This window comes from Bombyx mori, chromosome 22 (assembly GCF_030269925.1).
Source record: "Bombyx mori chromosome 22, ASM3026992v2".
Classification (NCBI taxonomy): Eukaryota; Metazoa; Arthropoda; class Insecta; order Lepidoptera; family Bombycidae; genus Bombyx; species Bombyx mori.
This window is the reverse complement of record NC_085128.1, coordinates 6,244,823-6,267,664: the sequence shown is the minus strand read 5'-3', so window position 1 is coordinate 6,267,664 and position 22,842 is coordinate 6,244,823. Positions and strand designations below refer to the sequence as shown.

General features: G+C 34.4%; 2 protein-coding genes across 2 annotated transcripts; both read right to left on the bottom strand.

Moving 5' to 3' along the window:
- Positions 1–8,616: 8,616 nt before the first annotated feature.
- Positions 8,617–12,645, bottom strand: CPR125 (cuticular protein RR-2 motif 125). Its single transcript, NM_001173174.1, has 4 exons — positions 12,622–12,645; positions 12,355–12,435; positions 10,070–10,166; positions 8,617–9,608 (listed from the first exon to the last, which is right to left on the bottom strand). The coding sequence occupies exons 1-4, from the start codon at positions 12,643–12,645 to the stop codon at positions 8,617–8,619; spliced, it is 1,194 nt and encodes a 397-aa protein (NP_001166645.1).
- Positions 12,646–15,846: 3,201 nt separating this feature from the next.
- CPR126 (cuticular protein RR-2 motif 126) lies at positions 15,847–21,809 on the bottom strand. The gene is made up of 4 exons (NM_001173173.1): positions 21,727–21,809; positions 17,203–17,361; positions 16,690–16,786; positions 15,847–16,167 (listed from the first exon to the last, which is right to left on the bottom strand). Exons 1-4 carry the CDS (start codon positions 21,739–21,741, stop codon positions 16,004–16,006), a joined length of 435 nt encoding a protein of 144 aa, NP_001166644.1. The 5' UTR covers positions 21,742–21,809; the 3' UTR covers positions 15,847–16,003.
- Positions 21,810–22,842: the final 1,033 nt, after the last annotated feature.

The following is a 22,842-nucleotide window of genomic DNA, read 5'->3' as shown; positions in this document are numbered from 1 at the left end:
TTTTTATTGTAATAGCTGTCTTGATTTGGACAAAATATAGATTTGTTGAACTGGGTCTCTTGATTTTTGGAATAATGTGCACTTAACATTAATCTTTCGTAATTAAAACTTGAAATTAACGAATTCCGATCAATCTAGTACCGATTTGTTCTTAATTACACAAAAATGGAAATTTATAAAAAAGTAACCATTTATAGAATTCTCCTATGGTAACAAAGTCCCAGGGTCGGGGTCAGTCAACCTGAAGGATCGATCACAGATCCTGGAATAATCTGGAACGTCAATAAACTCAGAAAAAATATTACGATTTGTATGGGCAACTTGAGGACTGAAGCTTCTGTTAAAAATTAGACAGACATAGTAACTATAAAGAAATAATCAAATATGATTATGACAGCCGTTTGTAAACTATTTGTATATCAGTATCTATGAAATGTGTGTAGACTAATTACAAATTTATATCTACTTTAACAACTAAGTTATTAAAAAAAGACGATGTGTGGAGTCCACAAAGAGTGGTCCAAAAACAAGATATTCTAACGTCATTAGGAAGCGGTCCATCGGAAGCGGCACATCAATTCGGCATCGTGGACAAGGCTTGCAAATTTGAAGTTAGGCTACTTTCAAAAGATCAGTGTCTCCATGCTTATAAAATTCAATTAACACAACAAATGAAACCTAATGACCATAAACACCGAGTCCGAGGAATGTTCATTTTTGTAGCAAAATCATCTTAAGCGATGAAGCACATTTGCACTTTGATGGCGTTGTTAATCGCGAAAACTGCGGTATTTGGGGCTCGGACAATAACTTTTTTTTTATTGCTTAGATAGGTGGACGAGCTCACAGCCCACCTGGTGTCAAGTGGTTACCGGAGCCCATAGACATCCACAGCGTAAATGCGCCACTCACCTTGAGATATAAGCTCTAAGGTCTCACGTATAATTACAACGGCTGCCCCACTCTTTAAACCGAAACGCGTTACTGCTTCACGGCAGAAATAGGCAGGGTGGTGGTACCCAACCGCGCGGACTCACAAGAGGTCCTACCACCAGTAAATATATTTCGAAAAACAAATGCACTCAGAACGTGTTACTGTTTGGTGCTTGGCTGGAGGCATTATTAGATTAGATGACACTGGTTAAGCAGTAACTGTGGTAGTAAATACCGCTACGTGATAACACAGTTCTTTCTGCCGAAACTCGACACTATTGATGTCACCAATTTGTAACTTCAACAAGACGGTGTCACATTCCATACAATTTCTGCAAGAGACATTTTCTGGTAATGTAATCTCTCGTTTCGGTGATCAGAATAGACAGCCTAGATCAGATGATTTAATGAATTCAATCCATACGATCCATGTCCCAAAGGACACACTTTGTTATTATAAATACTGTCATTTTTGTACGTATCATCATTCAGTCTCCATATTACCAAAAATAATAACAGTAATCTAAATATAGCATTAATAGAATTCAGTTGGCCATGGAATATAATTATATTTGACCGAAACCAGTGTGAATTCACTTAAGGTGCGACTTCACTATGATCTTTGACTATATCACAAACAAAATAAGCGACATCCAAGCACATTTTCATTCAACGATTCGAATCGCCGCAGCGCAAATGATCACTAATTAAGGCGTGAACGTCTACCACGTTGTCTCAGATCGCAGATGTCAATTGCCTGCGTGACTCATCTCGTGTCATTAACCTCTGAAGTCTCCGAGCATGCCGCAGTCGAACATCGGACATAGTATTTTGCCATATTATATATGTATATTTTGTGATGTGGCTGAATGGCTTTGTAAATTAGATAATAATATTTTATCGTTATGTAAATTTAATTGCTACTGTACGTTCACGAAATGACTATGAAATAAAAGATAAATCTCTTCTTTCGCGTTGACATTGAATACAATATTCAAACAGCTAATCATCTAGTTAGTAGACCGCATAACAATTTTTCTATTACGTCATTTACCGTTAATAAGGTTGTATTTAAATATTGTTGTTGTTATTGAAAACTAAATAAACTAAATTCTAGTACCGCTCATGCTTCCTTACGAAATGCTATTATTTCATATGTGGGCGCAGGATTCCACCTACGTAATGTTGTAACAAGATTACTCGAAAGGATAACATTGAGTTGTGCTTTGAACTCGTACATCAATAGAGTACCTATTACTTTGTTACTGTTTGTTAAATCCTTAACATTATAATATTTCGTAAGGGTATATTCTACGCACCAAAACTTTTTTTTGTTCAATAATATTTAAACAAATATGTACTTAACATATATGTAATTTATTGAAACTTTGAATGAACTCCTCTAAGATATTTCCTGAATACTATTACAATATGTTTCTTCTAACGAGGTTTGCATTATAGTATAAAATTATGCAGAAAACCTTGGCATTGCCTTGTCTAGGGGCGGCATTCAAAAATAAGTAATTAATCTGAGTATATAATTAACTTATTAAACGTCAAAACAAAATGATATAGCTACGGCCGACACTGGCTTTATCTATTTAAACATGACATTCTAATTAGTTCTACTTAATCATTCAATGTGTCTAGTTTTAAAACAAACACGAATCTAGAATTTGTTTTATGTCAATTTTGCCATAAATATGTTTTTTATGATTTTGTTTTTTTTTTTTCAAAATAAATGTATTGGTAAAATTTGTAAAGTTTTACAATAAATGTTTGAAATATTGAATTCTTGATCGAAATTTGAAAGTGCGAGCATGGCTTCCTCGAACTGTTTGCTCACACAACCCTCTCAGCCGTCCGTAGTAGCAGTATTTCTTCATATTTTACTTTCTAACTATAATTATTAAATCCCTATTACCTAATTGAAGTACATATTCAGACACATACAGAAAGAAGGCTCTCGTAGGCACGAAGTGATCATGCGGTATAGAATTTCTTTTCTGTCTAAGTAGTTATCAGTAGTAGTCAAATCTGCTGGCTTCGCTAACAGCCTAACATCAAATATGGCGTGATCTTATCTACCTATAATAGTAAGGCTAGCTATTCAAAGAAATATTTTTATAAATTTTGAGTTCGTGAAGTCTAGTTAGGCTTTGCTGTGGTCATTATTAGTACAAAAAATTAAATATTTTTTTCAGAATAGTTCTATTTAGGGAAACAACTGACAATTTTGTGAAATAAAAGCCTACGGCTTAAGTTAAAGCCTACTCTAATTATTAACACTCTAGTGTATTTGATAAATCAAATTACCAATAAAATGTGATTGATACACAGAATTGCTTCAAGCACGTGGTTCTAGTTAAATTTACATAGTGGTAATAATTAAAAATGACTAATATTTTTTATAACTGATTAATTTAAGTGAGGTGCTGAATTGATTTATGACAGCAGTAAAAGCCACTATCTAAAGAACGAAAATGTCATTAATAAAGCTGATTGATGGATATTAACATGAAAATTAACAAGATATAAAAATAAATCAAAATGACGGATTTTCTTTTTTATGACTTTTAAAGCCAGACGAGTCACACGGCAATTTTTTTTGTGGTACATAAATCAAGCCTATAGTAGTCTACTTTAATTATGTTTGAATGAATAAGTTTGAGAAAGAGAATCGAGTTTTTCAATTACAAAAATTAACTTAAAAGGATTAGGGAAACGTGGGCGCGAACAGGGAACCTAATAATATACAGGAAACGCTTAGATAAAAGTTTATTAACTCCTGCCATTCCAAAGTAATTTAATTTAGATTTTATATATCAAGATGGTCAGTGGATTATGTTTCGGAGCTTCTGAAATCCCAAAACTCCCAAAGCAAATGGTTCTTAGGTTCTTAAGTTCTTCAAATGGTTCTTCGAAGGTTTCTTACGGTTTTCAAGTTATTGAAGAAACATAGAGCCCTACAATTAAGACAGACGTAGTGGAAAATAATTCCTGTAATGAAAAATGACTAAACAAAAATGTCCGCTTTAAACAAAATACTTTTTGTAGTAGTATCTTCTTCGGTTTCCACGAGTTATAGACCTATAATAAAAATACATTTACGGTTTAATCTTTCAATTATTATATTTTCAATTTATTATTTTTGACGCTTCCAATATCTTACAGATTTCGTGTTCGCGATCATGGATGTAAGCGTGAATAAGTCGTAAAAGTGATTTTAATACTTTTTATCTTACTTTACGTTTATCTTTCACTGAACTTTTCAGTTTTCAAATGTTACTTTTCTGATAGAATTAGTTCTTGAGGTAGTTCGAACGGACTTGAATAGGATACATAGCATAACAAAGAACAAAAGGTATGAAATAAATTTAGATTTAATGTTGTATTGCAACTGAAAAACAAAGTTGGTCTAAATTGGTTGAAATATTATGTCATTTTTTTCGGTTAGGTGAAAATCGCAAACTTCCGCTCACTTGTAGATGATGCATGTCGGAGGTGAATCCACTAAAACCCTACGTCGCTCAACAGCCTGCGTTCGAGCCTCATAATAGACAGCATTCAACTACGGCTAGATGGTTGAATTATGGTTGAATTAAAGTTGGATATTTGAAGATGCATTTCGCACGAAGTACATTTTACCTTAATCCCACGGAAAACCAAGTCAGTAATCGATCGACTATCCAGAATTCGCCTAAAGGGAGCTATCAATCAACTCAATATCAGCAGTAGTTTGCTTCAAGAAATGCGGTCATCCGTCAATGGTTGCTTTTTCGCAATGCATTTGGATTACTTCGCTGTGATAATAGGCACAATGACGGACACGATCCGAGCAGGCATTTTAACATTCATACTTGTACTTAAATTATCTTTAGTTGTCATGAATTCAATAATATTAGATATATTCATGGTTAATTAAAATTTTACACTTCTCTCAAAAGAGAACCACACACATCACGGCATGGTCACGCAAATTATCAACTATTCGTTTACGAAAGAGAAAAGGCTTAAAGAATGACTTTTGCGATATTGAGCGAGGTTTTTTGCAACATCAAATCTTCACTCATTGACATTAGTAATGCTTAAGATCACAGCTAAGCTGCCCAAAACTAGTAAACCCCATAAATACAGGTAATAAAAGTAATCGGCAGATTCCAAGTAGTATAGTTATATATTTAAGTAAAAGTCGATATTGATGATGAAATGATTTTATTATTATTATATTCAAAGGTTTTTTTCGACCCTTAAAATCTAAGCTTGAGTAATTAGAGTACCTCGAATTAGAATACCCGGTAGTGCTCACACTGCGTACTATTCCATAATTAATTATGCGTGACATAATTATGTTCAAAATTATAATGAGATGCCGTATCCAGAGCTTTTATTATAAAATTATATACTTTTTTTTGTATGTACTAATTTCTTGTAACTGTCATACGATTTCGTATCCCACTCGATGTTAAATTCCATGAACTTATACCCAAAAACACATTAACACCACAGCTTGTCCAGCAGTCCACCCTGAGACATGAGATCGAGTCTGAATTTCAATTGGAACCATTCATCTATCCTTTTGAAATAGAACCGATAACAGATTCTAGGAAGATTCTTTGTCCAGATTTTTTTTCTATTATTGAACGAGCCTCATCAGTAAACGTTTTCTCTCCTCTTTAACTGTTATCAGATATAATCGCGAGCTTTCGTATAATTTAGAATCGCTTTTAAATGTATTTCCATAATTAAACATTCTGTATTCGATTGTATTGTAGATCTGCATGCGAGACATTGCGACAATGCAGGCCGTGTCATGGCCGCGCCCACCGGTGAATGTCCGTGGAATGCGTGTTCAATTGAACAAAATATAATGATAACCGATGACTTTATTCTTCTCGAAAGTTTCGGTGCACTATCTTGAAGTCTAAATAAATAAATATCTACAAAATAGAAATATGATTAAATTATTAGGTTTATTCTGGTATATATTAAGTAGTACATATATAGGAGACGTGTAAGTATAGTAATACGTGTGAATGTGAGTTACGTGTGTATAGCAAATCAGCGATGTATGTGATGCTAGCCTCCTCTAACTATTAGGTTCAATTGCTTCATCATGATTCATCTGTAATCAGTTCTATTTTCCAATCTTACTTCCGCTAGTTCTAGTAACTCTTATCTTGATTGCAAGTGGGACGACGAAATTATGAACCCCGTTACAAATTTTCTATTACTAACTGTCTAAGGCTATAATTTAGTGGGAAAGGCATTATTCCAATAAAATGTGCAACCTAATCCATAAACACAACTCATTGAGTTTTTCGCTGGATCTTCTGGGTGGTTCATGATTCCGATCCAGTGGTACATTCGGCGAAGGCGTGCTTTTACAGATGCTAGCAAATTCTTTCAGAATTACTTCATAAGCTTGTTAACTAGTAAGGGTGTAGTCAGAATAGCTTTTCGAGTCTGCTAACGGTTAAGTAGGTAAACAAAATAATCCAATAACAAATTTATGTTTCAAAATTGGCACCGAAATTCAAGTTTTGTAGCTTAAAATGGACTTTTTCGGAGAAACGGATAGCAAAAAGTCGTGAGATATATTTTATGTGGAAAAATGGTGTTGGTGGTTGGTGGAGACAAGTCGATGGACGTAGCTTTCCGGGCTCTTCCAAAAAGTCCCGGTAGATAACAATCATTTTACACATTTTATATTTTATCCCATCTCATTTCGTTTACTTTAACTTCATCCCAATCGATTAAAGTCTCAAATTAATCAACTTCATCTCATTTTGCTTTATATCATTTTTTATGTCACAAAATGAGAAAACAAATAGACTTGGCTTAAATATCTCGTTGCCAGATCATAAAGTCTTCAACAACAAGGAGCCGTTGAATATCGGCTGGCATCTTAATAAAAAAGTATCATACAAACTGGAGCGGAAAACAGTATGCCAAGAACACGTAGTGGGCTCGCTATTACCATTAATAAGAATTCCAAGTTTGTTACATACTATTATATAATTTTAAGTGTTAAAAGCCACTATTTAGTTTTTCCGAATGGATAACTTTAAATAAAATATTCAAAAATTTTATCAAAACGAAATATTATGCGGATGCTTGGAGCTGATTTTACGGCAATTAACTTGTCAAGGTAAAAACTGTACCATAAGAATGTAACACTACAGAAAGTAACATAGAACTTAATAAATATTATATTGAAAACCACCTTTCGTTAAAAATGAAAAAGTACAACCTTGCCAATGTAACCTTCATCGGGCCCTCAGTAAATTTACCCATGTTTATCTACACATCGATAACCCAATTAATTAATGAACTATCGGTACCGGTTGCGTGTTCACAAATATAACAAAACGTCCTTGCGGCGTAATACACTTGGACACTCCCACTCGCTCCAGTTTCGCTTTAGACTTTCACTATCATTGTGAGATCGTTTTGCGCAACCCGCACTGCATACATAATGACGGCTGTTTAATTTTTAAACGCAAAAATGTAATGGTTAAATATCTGGAGCTATATATTTCGCAAGGGATGTGGCAAAATCATTATTTGCTAACAATCGAAGTGAAGCTAATGACGAATCATTAATAAATAGTACGCCATTTTAAATATCTATTAGCTTGTCTTAAGGAACCTTGGAAACGTTGGCTGTAATTTTTGCACTTAATGGTAAATAATTTCTATAGTTCATGTCTCATGACAGAGGCCGCATTTAGCTAAGAAAACTTTTCGAACCTCACGACATACTCGGATACACTAATGAAGGAAGATTGTTCCAGAGACGGATAGATTTAAATACGTCTTTGCCACGTACGGTACAATGACTCTTTGAGGCTAAAATTACTTTTTTTTTTTTTTGTGATTGAAAGATTACTGGTGGCCCGGAGGCCTTTCCAGCTTCACCAGGATAGGTGGGCGAGCAAAGGCTCAGCCAGGAGGGGTGGGATTTGCTAACAACTGCCCGAGTACCTCCGAAGGAGACCTAACAACTCAAGAGCAATTGCTTCGCGAATGAATCTACTACCGGATCGGAATCGCGACCCACTAAGAAGATCCGGCGAGAAACTCAGCGGGCTGATGCATGGGTTAGGTTGCACGTCGACCTCTTTGTCGAGTTCGACGAGTACGGTTACCGGGGTTCCTCAGCCTGCTCCTAGTGTTAGAGCTGAAGGTATCTAATGCAAGAGTTATTGGATCTGATGGATCCGTAAGGACGTGTCTAGGGCGACGACGGTGACTTGCTCCTGCGTGATCAGGATTCGGGGAGGTAAAATTACTATGAATAACGCAGTGCTTCTAGCACTGTGGGGGAATCCTACTACGATCTCAGATTTTATAATTAAAAAAATATGAAGGGGTTACATCAAGCAACATCAGATCACTTTCCATGTTAGATGAAAATTAATGAATTTATCATATTATATAAAACTAATAAGTATATGGACAGTTCATCATAACATAAGATGCATTTGGAATTATAAATTATTTATTCTATTTTCTAAAACATAATTAATAACTGTATACACGTTAAAAAAAATGAGAATTTAGAATTGGGCTTTGGCGGTCATTAAAAATCATTGTTGAAGGATTACTGGCAAACACTATTTTTTCGCTTAGGCAAATAGCTGATTTTTTTTCTTCTAATTTAATAATTTAGCAAGCTATTTAAATGTCAAAAACATCTAATAAATTAATAACCGGACGTCGTTTCTTCACGATTTTCCGAACGATTTCCGTTTGAGGTCCCCTCGGTGGATGCCGATGTCGATCGTCATGTATATCATCGAAACTGCTTCCACGGTGGGGCCGTTCGTAGTCATCTTCAGGCTCTGGTCTAAACTCGTGTGGCTCTACCAGCCTTGGGGGCTTGTACTTCTTTTTTGGTACTAAAACGTAGTCATCTAAATCATCACCAAAATGGGATTCTGGTACTTTGTGAGGCCTATGTTTCTTCTTCGGCCGCAATGGAATATCATCAGGATACATTTTTTCACTTGAATACGCTAAATCAGGAATAACAGGGCTCGTATATCTTGTCGAAAAAGGAGGTTTCAATGTTATTTCCTCGTATTTGTGGGGCCTGTAACTACTAAATGGCCTTAATTTTTCAAAGTCATAATTACTTGAAGAGTCAGGATGTTTATCACGAAAATAATCTTGAGAATATAAAGGATATTTCGGATTCGTCTCTAGATCTACCACATTGGAATATGAATTGGTATCATGGCTTCCTTTTTTTGGTTTGGTTTTGCAGTTCGGGTCGAAACTGTAACCGAAATGACTGTGGGCTTCGCTTTCTGAACCTTCATCGCGAGGATGCTTAATGCTAATACTGTGTGTATATTCACTGGGTTCCAAATCAAAAGGATACCTAGGTTTTTTGTTTTTGGAATGTTCTCTATGGGAATCCAAAGGACGTTTCGTTTTTTTCTTTTCGTAATATTCATCATCGGGGTCTTCAGGAAAATCATAATAGTTGCCATAGTCTCTCATAGTCTTGTCTTCGATAAGGCTTCTCCCGGTTTTCTTACTTTCAATTTCGTTTGTGGGAAGGAAATCATTATCATTGCTCACTATTGCATTAAAACCAGAATTTGGACCGGCTGAATACTCGACTGTTCTTGTTGAACCGTCTGCTTCTAAGACGCTGTATTGACCTGCAATGATAGGTAAAAATATTTAATTGTAATCTCGAGAAAACCAATACGCACTATATCGTCTTTTCGCATTAAAAGTGTACAATTTCCAAAAGTATTCGAAATTTTGTTAATATGCGGAATCATTTGGCATCACCAGTATTTTTCTAATAAATACTGTCAAAATAGCGTAGTTTAGTTTTAAATTTTTTTTTTTGTTTACGTATGTTTTGACTACTATTAACAAAATTAATACATAATTTTATCTTACTTTAAAAGACAGATAATGTAACTGGTAAAATAAAACGCGTTGCAAAATGATTACTATTAAAAATATCACATGTTGAACCTTTAAAACACTCTCCTGTAAAATTTGTAAGTTTTGAGTTCGGAATCCGAAGTATTGAGATTATACAGTTTTAATGTGAAAAGACGATATATTTCCTATGTATATACAAATCGATAATCTTTTCGAATCGAACCTTTGACAGTGTCACCTTCTTTGGCCTCCCACACTGCTTTCACGTCTCCAGTTCGAGCATCTGCCACGCCGTAGCTGAACGAATAACTCAGTTTTCCCTAGGACAAGAAAACGTTATTATCGATAAAAATTAATCCATCAATCCAATTTTTATTCAACCACTTATTACAGCTTAACGTTTTGTAAAATAATGAGACAACGTGTAATGTATGAAGCGATAGCTTGCGTGCAGTAATTTGGTATTTTATACATTGTGACAGTTCGTTGCATGCTTGTGCATTATATTTTACTATTCTGTATTAGTAACGAAGGTTTTAATAGTTTCCATAACGTTGGTATGAAAGTAATTGCGGTTGGTTAAAGTGAGTGTATAAATGTCAGCCTGCCCGTCAAATGTAACGCGTGCTGAATTCACCAATCTCTATCACGACTAGTTGCTCAATGTTGTATCTAATAACTTACTGTCTGTAAACAAGACCATACAAATGAGTGAAACCGAATTGAATACAAACATGTGCTTACTCTGTTATCTTTGTTCAAGCAAACGTCTTATTCGAGCCGAGCTATTTAAAGTAATTTCACTCTAACAATTTAAAGGATAAAAACAACTAACTATTATATTATATGCCAATTAGCTGATTATCAAGAGAGGAAGATTGTTAATCCTAAAATAATAAAACGACTCGAAAAATCGTACTCTATTTAGCAGATATTAGTAATGTTAATTACAATCACGACTGCACATAAACAGGAAAAATCAACATATCTACAAGCATTGCTATAACGTAACTTGTTCTTTCAAGTTCAAGATGAGTAATAATGCACGAAGGAGCATCGCACTCTGCTTAATGTCAATGACAGATTCACTTTCGTTATGTTCCCGTTGCTGTATGCACATATCAAAATGTATATGATAAAAGTGAATGTGAAATTTTCATTTAAGCAGTTCTATTAAATGAATTTAAATTCAAAATAAACTTTGTAAAGTGGTTTTTTTTTTTAACAATAAAAAAATCATAGTTAAATATGTATACCCAAATAATTATCTTCTTTATACCACGAATAGAACTTAAAATTAGTATTTTTATAATGAGGAACTTCGTTCCTGTTCCACGACACCACACATCTTTTTTTATAGAAAAGTCAAAAAATCTCAAGTACGAATCAATATTGACTAAGTTAGACTAAAAAAAATCGGTTCGATTTTTTTTATTTTTATTATTTACGTTAAAAGATTGTCTGGTTACTATATTAACTTCGAAGCGAGACTAGTTGTTATGGAGCCAGTAATAGTGATCACGAAACAACAAAAAGTCGCAATCCCGAGAGCTTAATAACTGATTCGTATCAGCACTGTACGTTTTAAAATTACTTTAATTCGTATCGATTTCTCTATCTACGCTGTCATCTAGCGCAGTATGACTCGTGTTTTCAGTTGAATAGTAATTTACTTTCTAAACTTGCTTGAAGCTAGAAAATACTGAGCAATATATAAACCCAAAACATTGTTTGGAAGATCATCTGTGCCTTAGATTGTCTTAGGAGTTGCGAGTAAATCAGAGATTTCTTTTTTAAAAAACATTTATGGAGTTATACGTCCCTTTGCAAAAGGACTTGTAATTTTCGCTTCGAGTATAAATATTCAATAAGTTGTAATTAGCATTTGAATGTTGAAGTCAAGGCGAATATCGGCTATAATGGTGTCTATGGGATTTGGGGACGCTCAGATAAGTCGTGAGCTTATCTGACCGTATATATGTTAATAATGTAAAACTTCAATTATCCTCATATCATTCAACTATTATTATCAAACTACATACTTTAGCTTTCCTTTAGTAATTGAATGTAGCACTTACAGTACTTACTGTATTTAAAATTCGAATTAAAAAATTGAACAAGTCGGTAATGAAGGTTTCAATTATAATTTCAACGCGGACAATTATTGAACGCGTCATTTCGCGTGCAATGCCACCGTTGATAGTGAAACTCGCGTGTTGTAGATTTATGTAAATACACACTGACTGGTTTCAATCCGACGTATATGGATACATAAAATTAAATTTAACTAACCAAAAAAATATATTAAAATGACATGTATTACAAAACAACATATGAAACCGTTTTTCTGAAGTATTCGCCAAAAAATACAAACATACATACACATGGTGACAAATTACAAATGATAAAAATATATTTTTTACAATTTCATCGATAATTAGTACTGTAGGTATATATTTAATTATGTTTTTCAATTGAACAAGTTTTTTAAATTAATGTATTACTCACGTCATCTTTTTGTTGATCTTCTGTTGATCCTTGAGCGGTTTCTTCTTGACAAAATATCGTTAAGAGGTTTGCAAACAGGATCTGAAAATTAAACAGTCCAAATACTTTTGTATAGTTTGTTAAATATTAATAATTTTTTTAAGAATTAATCAAATTATTGATCTTTTTACGTTTAAAGGTTAAAAATAGATGGTTACTGCAAAGTAAACTATAAAGTAACTAGTAAATTGTGATCTGTGCATATTTAATTCTCTCTAAAGAACATACCAGCAAGATCATATCCCGGGCCATGATCAAACAAACCCAGAGTCGGCACCATGCAATTGTACGGCCACTAATTACAATCAAAACTCGAAAATCTTCATACAATTCTTAAATAGAAGTAAACTTGTACATATCCAAGGTCGGGATTGCGTAAAGACGGGAATACATAGCTGACAGTTGTCTATATATAAACAGTTGTACCCCCAGTTGCTATATGAGGGGCGCTCACCTGTGCATCATTCACGACGATCGCTTCACTAGGATGCGCACGCGTGAACATCACTGGATAATCTCACAATTATATTACGTAAGCTCTTCCTAAACAATTCATAGCTTAATTAGAACGAAAGACTACTTCCGTTTCAACAAATATCATGAATGATTTAAAATATTGGAATATGAAAAGATTTTCATTCAACGGTACAAAGATAAAATTATCTCTTGTGTTCCCAAAAAATTACATCCAGACTCGTAATAAAAGGCATCGTTGTAGATCGATTACTGTAAACAATCGACAACCTAAGCTTATGTATTCTTCTTCCTATTCGTACACTCTTGACAGAGTGGTCGTGGTCATGCATCTGTCAGATCCTGCGATACCGATGCTCTCGCGATGCGACGCCATGTGGCACGATGTTTCGCAGAGTGAGAGCATACATTTATGTTGGAGTGAGTCACAGATTTTATGAGGTCCGTCCATCGTGTTAGAGATCGTCTGCGAGATATTTTGCCCTCGACTTTCCCTTGCACCACCAATCGCTCAATGGAGTCATCATTACGAGTGATGTGCCCGAAGAACTTGAGGATTGGTATTTGGACTGTTGACGATAGTCTCTCCTTGATGTTGAGCTCTTTCAGGATCGAAATGTTGAAAGATTATCTATACTACGAAACAACAGCCTACAGTGTGTGGATTCTATAGTTACCATCAATATCATTCATACAATTTTTAGGTTTATTTTTAAAATACGTTTTTTTGTGACTGAAGGTTTACTCTTTTTTGGTTCAGAGGCCTTTTGAGTTTGATCAGGACAGGTGGGAGAGCAAAGCCTCAGCCGGGAGGGGTGGGATTTGGTAACACCTGCCCGAGCGTCTCTGAAGGAGGCCTAACAACTCAAGAGCAGCTGCTTCACGGATGAATCTACCGCCGGATCAGAATCGTGACCCGCTCAGAAGATCCGGCGAGAAACTCAGCGAGCTGATGCATGGGTTAGACTGCACCACTGACGGTGTCGTGACGTCGTCGGGATCGACTTATTAGATGGCATTGACCTCGAGTACACTTGGTGCTATCGCACTCAAGACATCAACTCCTCAAGTTTCATTACAATTTATCTCTCTTCTTTTCAACTCTAATTCTTATGAGGTTAAAGAGACTTAGAAATTTTTAGTACGTATTATTTTAATCTAATAGTCGTAACGAAAATGAGCAACGTATTAAAAATGCACGAACTACCATTATTGTTCCAGGTAATGGACTCTTGACAGGTATAAATATTCATAAAATCAATCGCGGAAGTTTGCCATCGAGTAATGGACACAATAATAATATATCATAAAGATATTTAGACAGTCTCGTACGGATACCATTTCCTAGCGTTTCTGATCGACTATTTTTTATAATTCTGGTGTATCGTTTAGCAGTTTTACCATTCAAATTGGTCACTGTAAACCACAAAGGTGTTATGAAAATTAAAAAATTTATTGATAAAAACCTTATCTTTGTCACAGAGCACAAGGAAGCAGCTTTATGAGGTCATTGAAGTTTAAATAATGAATGATCAGTACCGTATTTTTATGCGATGCTAATATACCAGTCTAACCTATTACTTAATATAAAGGAAAAAGTAGTCTAAAAAAATTCGGTATAATTTATTGCCCAACGTCTGCCTATTTCTTCGTCAAAGTAGCATAAAGTTTTACGTTTGAGGGTGGGATAGACTTTATAGAATTAAATAATCTTGATCCTCACGTCTCATAGAAGGCTACGACATTCACATTATAATGGGCTCCAGTCGCTAATAAATCCCTCACTTTGATTAAAACCCGATGCAATTGTAAGCCACTTTAATTGTACCGAATTATGAATTTACATCAGTCAAAGCCTCTTCTTGTCAACTCCTGTCCTTATCTAACCAGTTAAATTCATAGTTTGTCAAATAAATCTGTTTTAGCTCTTCACATCGTCAATTTTGTTTTTCAATTACTTTTCAAATAAACAATTATATATAAACAATAAATTTATCGCCAATAAGAAACATAATAATATGTATGTACAAACATTCGCAAGATAATACTATTACTTTCACGTCCTTACGGATCCATCAGATCCAATAACTTTTGCATTAGACGCCTTCAGCTCTAACACTAGGAGCAGGCTTAGGGACCTCGGTAACCGTACTCGTCGAACTCGACAAAGAGTTCGCCGTGCAACCTAACCCATGAATCAGCTCGCTGAGTTTCTCGCCGGATCTTCTCAGCGGGTCGCGATTCCGATCCGCTATTAGATTCATTCGCGAAGCAGCTAGTCTTGAGCTGTTAGGTCTCCTTCGGAGGCGCTCGGGTAGCTGTTAGCAAATCCCACCCCTCCTGGCTGAGCCTTTGCTCGCCCACCTGTCCTGGTGAAACTGGAAAGGCCTCCGGGCCACCAGTAATCCTCCAATCATAAAAAAAAAGCTATTACTTAACTTTTTTTTATTGTTATTTCCAGGTATAATTAACAAAGGTTTTCCTGGAAATGAAGACCACTACAAAAAAAAGTGAAATGAACGAATGCTTATTATCCGTATCCATCGTTGCAACACAATGTACAATGTCACATACAAAGTAATTTACAACAATCAGATTATTTATATCCTCTATAACGTGATCAAAAAAATACGAGACTAATTCGTCTGAAGCATTCAATCTGATTTATTTACTTAAATAGAGCTACGGTGTAATTGAATTCTCGATTATGTAAATTTAAATACGCGGTCTTCATAGTTATTCGAAGAATATCCGTTTATTAGTTTCTTTATTTATTAATGACCGATCAACAGTGCTTCATGCATGAAATCCTTTCATAACGATGATGTATTTCACTAGGAAAAGTGAGGAATTCCCATTTAACACTTTCTCAGTTTTAGAAATTAAAATCACTCGTCCAGTATAAAACTTTATTTCTGTGTGTGTGTTTTTTTTTGTATCAAAACAACAATAACTAATTACGATTAGTTAAATAAGGGTCAAGATACAATACACATAAATTATATTTTAACATTCTATTATCGAAACATAAATATCACAGTTTGACACCGTCCTTTCAAATTAATAATTACTGAATGCAGTGTCATCTATCGTTCAGAGCTGTAACTATTTTATGATTTTTTTATTACAGCGCCATCTAGTGATAACCGTAGTAACCAGCTCCGTCGTAGTGTCCTCCGTAGACCTGGGGATGGTGAGCTTGACCAATGCGTTTTACGACTGCATTGAAGCCATTGTGTTTATCAGCAGTATATTCAACAATGCGAGTAGTGCCATCAGGCTCAGCAAGAGAATAAGCACCTGAAAAAATAAATAATTTTGTTTGTACGTATTAATAAACAAGTCTTACGTGTTATATAAATAAGAATTATTGATCGTACTGCTGAAAGTGAGCTCTGTTTTTATTTTAAATATCATGTTATACTATGTATCATCTAATTGACTGTTTGACTCGATCTAGACCTCCAGACAATTTCTTTTATTAAGCACTGTTCATTAACATTGTTCCAATCTTTAATACATTAGAATTAATGAACTTTAACGTTCGATAACCTCTTACAGTGATCGATTAGGACTACAACAAAAGCAGCTAGTTCATAGTACAATCATTTTACAATAGATGGCGCTGTTACAATGACGCTAGCTTTTATCATATCATTTAACAGTTATTTAAAATCCACTTATTTACATAAAGCGAATTGCTAATTATCTCTAAGTTATTATTGATATCATGAGGCAACTATTGTGTTAAATCCCTTTATTTAGTCTTATATACTACATAGTTGACCTATTAAGTACAGTAAAATAAAAAATAGTCTCTACCTTTTACAACGTCACCATCCCGGCTCTCCCATTGTGTTTTGTGATCGCCAGTATGAGGGTCATTCACTGAGTAATCAAAGGCATACTTGGGGTAGGCCTGTAAGAGCAAAAATACATCAAATACAAGCAAGCTAGAATTGATAATAGCGCGTTGATGTCTTCTATATGGGTTTAATTCTAAAAGTCACGTGACAATGTTTTATGTTTCATTTTTATAATTTAATTTAACTATTTATTTTACTCTTAACGATATTCTAGTTTCAACGTTAGAATACGTAGTGCAGATGACATAGTTGTGAATATTTTTTTTTCGTTTATAATGATCTTAGGGTTATTAAAATACAGTTGAATACATAAATTTTGTAACAACATGCTTAGAGTAGATAGATGATTATTATGACAGCCTTATACCAGATGCCCTAAATCACGCTTTATATATATAAAATATACAGTAACTGCAATGTTTTTTATGCAACTGTAGTGTTCACTCAAAAACATAAACAGAATACTTACGTAATAGTCTCCGTGATTTCCGCCATCGTATCCTCCGTAGCCACCGCTGTAGCCAGCGTTATAGCCACCCAGTCCTCCGCTGTACCCGGAATAGCCACTGTACCCGGGAGCGATATACCCGGCGCTGGCTGCACCGCACACCGCGACGAAGATCACGACCTGATACACCGAAGTATCAATGCTAGTTTAATATTTGTTTTACCCGATTTATCAATTACGACTAAAGTAAAGAGGTCTAAAAGTGGCGCCAGCATTTTCACTGTATTTTCTTTTCTTAAACAAGTGAACGATGTCCCGACCTAGCCGATGTTAAGTGGTTGCGGGAGCCTATAGACATCAACAAGGTAATGCCGCTACCGACCATGAGTTGTAATCTCAGTTCTATACTACAACGCTTGCCCCACCCTTCTAACCGAAACGCATTGCGGCAGAAATAGGCGGAGCTTTGATACCTCCCCGTATGGACTCACAAGACACTAGTAATAAAATGAAATCCTTGATATTTACATATTTTCGTTGTGACTAAGTTCTCTAACACGCAGCGCCAGTCTATCTATTACGAGAGTGAAGTTTTGCGAGCAGCCGCTGCACAGTAAAATAGGACTTGTAGGTACTTCATGTCTCCCTCAAGGTGGGTAGTAGCTTTGATGCTACAATGTCTATGGGATTCCGAAACCTTTTAACACCAGGCTGTGAAGTCATCTACCAATCTAACATAATCAAAAATAATTAATAAAAACAAAACAGTCTTCAGCCTTCATTATTTAGAATTTATCGAATTTTATTCATTATCCAGCTACGCCTCCAATAAAATATTTTTCCTAACTTAATAACTAAGTTCTATAGTTGCTCATGGCATCTTGTTCCCTTCAAATTTATCTGGTGCTACATTTATAAAAGACTTAATATTCTTATTATATGTACATCACAACTTGCAAACGAAAGTCTAACTCATTTATCGTATACGTAAGGTCAGTATTATGAGTCACTTCATTCATAGCTCAGCTCATTTACAACGACAATCTAGAACGATAGCGGAGTCGATTCGTGTACCGTAAAATTAGTTAATTACTGTTTGCAAATTGTTTAGTTTCAGTTTAAGATGACATAGCGTTTTCGATTCCTCGCCGAAGCGATTGCCGCTCATCCGTACCCTCAATGAAAATCGGCTGCTTTTTTACTTTTGATCCTGCAAACGGGCACTCACTTCTTAACTGAAATAAAGTTGTTACTGAAATTCATACTGTAAAAACTGAGACCTTCAAACTCATGTCTCGAGGTGGGTGGCGCATATACGTTGTCGATGTCTATGGGCTCTGGTAACCATTTAACACCAGGTGGGCCGTGAGCTCGTGCACACATCTAAGCAATAATAAAAAATAGATACAAAAACGTAAACATCGCCCTCCACCTAAAAACGCGAGATGGAAGCTTTATTTATATATTGCTTAGACTGCTGAGCGAACGAACCCATAGATATCAGCAATGTAAATACATAAATTTCACCTTGAGACATTTCTCAATTTGTATTGTATTAACGACTATTTTACCCTTCAAAACGGAGCACATGATTGCTTCAGACTGGAATAGGCATATTGTTTTTCTTCCACTATTTTAATCATATTTCAATATTGTGTGCGAATACAATATTTTCTGCCACGTTTAGTTAAGTTTATTGACATTAGAATAAATCAATGGATTTAAGATGTAATCTGAATTCTGAATAATAATTATAAAGTAAGTTCAAAGCGTTTTCAAACTTATCACGAATAAAATAGTATAGTTCCCAATTTGAGTTTGCTCATCACCCATCCATGCAATAAGTAAGCAAACTTTTTCTGTACCGAAAATTAGTAATAGTAGTCCTATAAGCTTAGTTTATATAATAATATTTGTAATGGTATTTTTTTTATTTTATTGCCCTTGTAGGTAGACGAGCTTACGGCTCACCTGGTGGTGAGTGGTAGACATCGCCCATGGACTTCAGCAAGCCAGAGACAGAGCCAAGCCGCTGCCTATCGAATTTAGTTTTTAAAGAGTATTCTTCTAATGCAAACATATATGAATCTTTGTCATACCACATATTAATTAATAAAACTAAGATTTTTTCTAAGCTAATATAAAATAACATTCCGTAAAACCCGCTGTATCTTTTACTTTGAACCGTACACGTTTTCCCGGCAACATACACACACGAGCCCAACAAACGTTTTCCGTGATTACGATGCATTTTGTTTTGCGACAATATTGATGGAGCAAGCCGGAAAGTACGCAAAACATTTTTATAATGACTCGTTTTGTAACGCAACGCTTCTTACTGCGGCACATAATGACTTCCATTCATGGTAGTTGATTGTCTAATGACTATTATATTTCACGTAATACTATGCGTGTATGTATCAATATTTGTGTAACGTATTTTATTCAACCTGATTTACTCTGTCTTAATTTATATTATTTGTTAACGATTAGTGATAAAATTTTGTTGGGAATAAACTTTATTTCTTTTCGTTTGTCAGTTTTTATTTGTACAGGTATTGTTCGACCTTTACGGTAGATTCTTGACAAAGAACCACCAGCGTACAATAAATAAGTAGCTCTCAATTTTTTTTAAAATAAATGGACGGATTACATCTTTTTTTTTTATTGCTTATTTGGGTGGACGAGCTCACAGCCCACCTGGTGTTAAGTGGTTACTGGAGCCCATAGACATCCACAATGTAAATGCGCCACCCACCTTGAGATATAAGTTCTAAGGTCTTAAGTATAGTTACAACGGCTACCCCACCCTTCAAACCGAAACGCATTACTGCTTCACAGCAGAAATAGGCGGTGTGGTGGTACCTACCAGTGCGGATTCACAAGAGGTCCTACTACCAGTAAACATCTTACTAATATTATAAATGCGAAAGTTTGTAAGAATGTATGGATGTATGTTTGTTACTCTTTCACGCAAAAACTACTAAATGGATTTGGGTGAAACTTTACAATAATATAGCTTAGACATCAGAATAACACATAGGCTATAATTTATTAAGATATATTGTTAATTACTCAAAATATAACGATAAGTGTCAAGTAAGTATGAAAAAATATGCCGTCTTATTTTCATAGTAAATATATGTAAAGAAAGTTATTCCTTTCTTTAATTTTAATTATGTCACGCATGCGCTGTCGACATGTGCCGGAACGTCCGCGCATGTGCTGTAAAGTGGAGAAGCCTTGACAGATAAATATTATGTCATTGTATAAAATTTTATGAAAAATAATTTCTAACTAGATTATAAATAAACTTTAAATGTCGTTTCTTTGTCCGAAATAACAAGCAACACATTGAAGTTTTATTTTAATAAACATATAATACATATAAATAAAACAACATACCTAATAATCTCATATATATATATATAAATTATAAAGTTAAATGTTCCCGAAGTGTAGCGAGGGCGCGTCACTAGTCATATCATCTATATATTAATACGTGAAGCAAAAACTTTGTACCCCTTTTTCGGAAATTGCGCAGACGGAGGAGTATTTCCCAAGCTTACAGAGAATATAGAGAAATGCAGAATGCTAATATTTTCTTAAATTATGCATAAAAAATACATTAAATCAATAAAAACATTACATACAATATCATGTATTTGACATACACACGAATTTATATACTTTTTTGTTTATCATTTAATTTCTGTGATCATATTGAGAATAGATTAATATTGTTTGCCTTTAATATTATTTGTCGTAATTTGTCTTGGCGTAATCTGTGATTATAGAAGTTTAACAAGCCTTTGACAATAAAACCATAATAATGTTCAAACTTTTAGTTTCCATTAATTATAGTCGAATTTCGATTACTTTGGGACCACTAGTACATATTGATACAGCTAAGTTTGACCGATATTCACTAATTCGAAATTTCGCCATTATCTAACATAAAGAGCAAATGGTGCATGTTTGGTTTCTTTTCAATCTGACGAAATTTTAAATTAACGATCGAAATTAATTGTAACTGATAGTAATGAAATAAAAAATTAAAATTCTGGTAAAAAGAATAATTTTTAATTGAAGCTATCTTCTAATTTTAATAATTTCAATTTTTTCTAATAATTTCAATGTTTCAATTAAGCAACAATATATTCAATTAAACAAGAATATTTTAAAAAATCTAATTCGAAATTTCATCACTATCCAACATAAACAGCAAATGGTAAGTAAATATTTGATTTCTTTTCAATCTGACGAAATTTTAAATTAGCGATCGAAATGAATTGTAACTGATAGTATTGAAATAAAAAATTAAAATTCTGGTAAAAAGAATAACTTGTAATTGAAACTATCTTCTAAATAATTTCAATGTTTGAATAAAACAACAATAACACAATATTTTTTTTAAGAAATAAAATAAACTCGATCAGTTAATATTGTATAAGAATTGCATTTGTACGAAGTTACGTGAAGATCCTAATTATTTTAAGCGTAGACGTAATCACGAAAATTAACACGAACGCTAACAGCACTTACTTGGAAGGCACGCATTTTTCAAGAATTGGTTGGTCACTTTCGTCCTCTTCAGCTAAACCGACAGGAGCAGAACTGACACTGGTACATGGCCGACGTGCACCTCCGTATTTATAACTAGGCTTGCACCACCAGCTGCGAATGATATTTTAGTTCACTCTCCTATGACATGTGAAGTCATGATAAATTTAATGTAACAAAATTTACAAATTCGGTTAGTGCTTAGAGGTTGATTCAGACGTAAATTAGGCTTTTGCTAATGAATCGATAGGTGCTCTGTATGTACATATATTTTTCTGTTTTTTTATCACTGACCCGTGATATGAAGATTATATTTCAATTGTTATATGCTAGCTTCTTATTTGATTTGTTCTTTGATTTTGACATAAACCAGGTTTTTGATAACTACATTAAGCATTGCCATTTTAATGTTTAGCTAATGGATGTTTTTCTTCTTTTCTTTTCTTATTATGCAAGACTTTTCGTTCAATGAAAATATTTCAGCCAAATTATGTACTTTTGATATGTAGCTCTACCCTTATATTCAAATTAGCAAAATAGGTTTAGCAAAATAAATAGCAAGCACAATTAGAAAGACATTCTCCAAGACGATGACAATGGCCTTGAATTCCATTATTACTGACCAAGCCGACAAGATCATGGCCGAACTTGTGTCACTCTGGATTGTTGATTCTAAATAAAAATAAAAATACATTTCCTCGTTTGAACCAGGCTCTTGTTATGATTAACATTGTAATTATCGTTTGTTACGTAAATAAGCCGGTTAATCGGAGTTGTTTAGGACTAGGGCATAATGCTACATCACACCTGTTTGTTATGAAATTCTTAGAAATTATGTAAACTGTTTAATGTTAGATTTTAGATCACCCCAACTCAGACAGGCAGGTAGGCAGGTAATGGATAACCGCGAAGTTTCTAGATTCCACGCGTCAAACTTCTACAGAAGTAACAAAGCGTAATCGATGGATAGGATCGTTTATACTTAGTATATTTTATCTATTGACTTTTTAATCTACTTAACTGAGTAATACAACGAAGGCCTAATTAAAATCTAGGTATAAAAGTGTTTATATAAGTAATCAAATACCTATGTTAGGT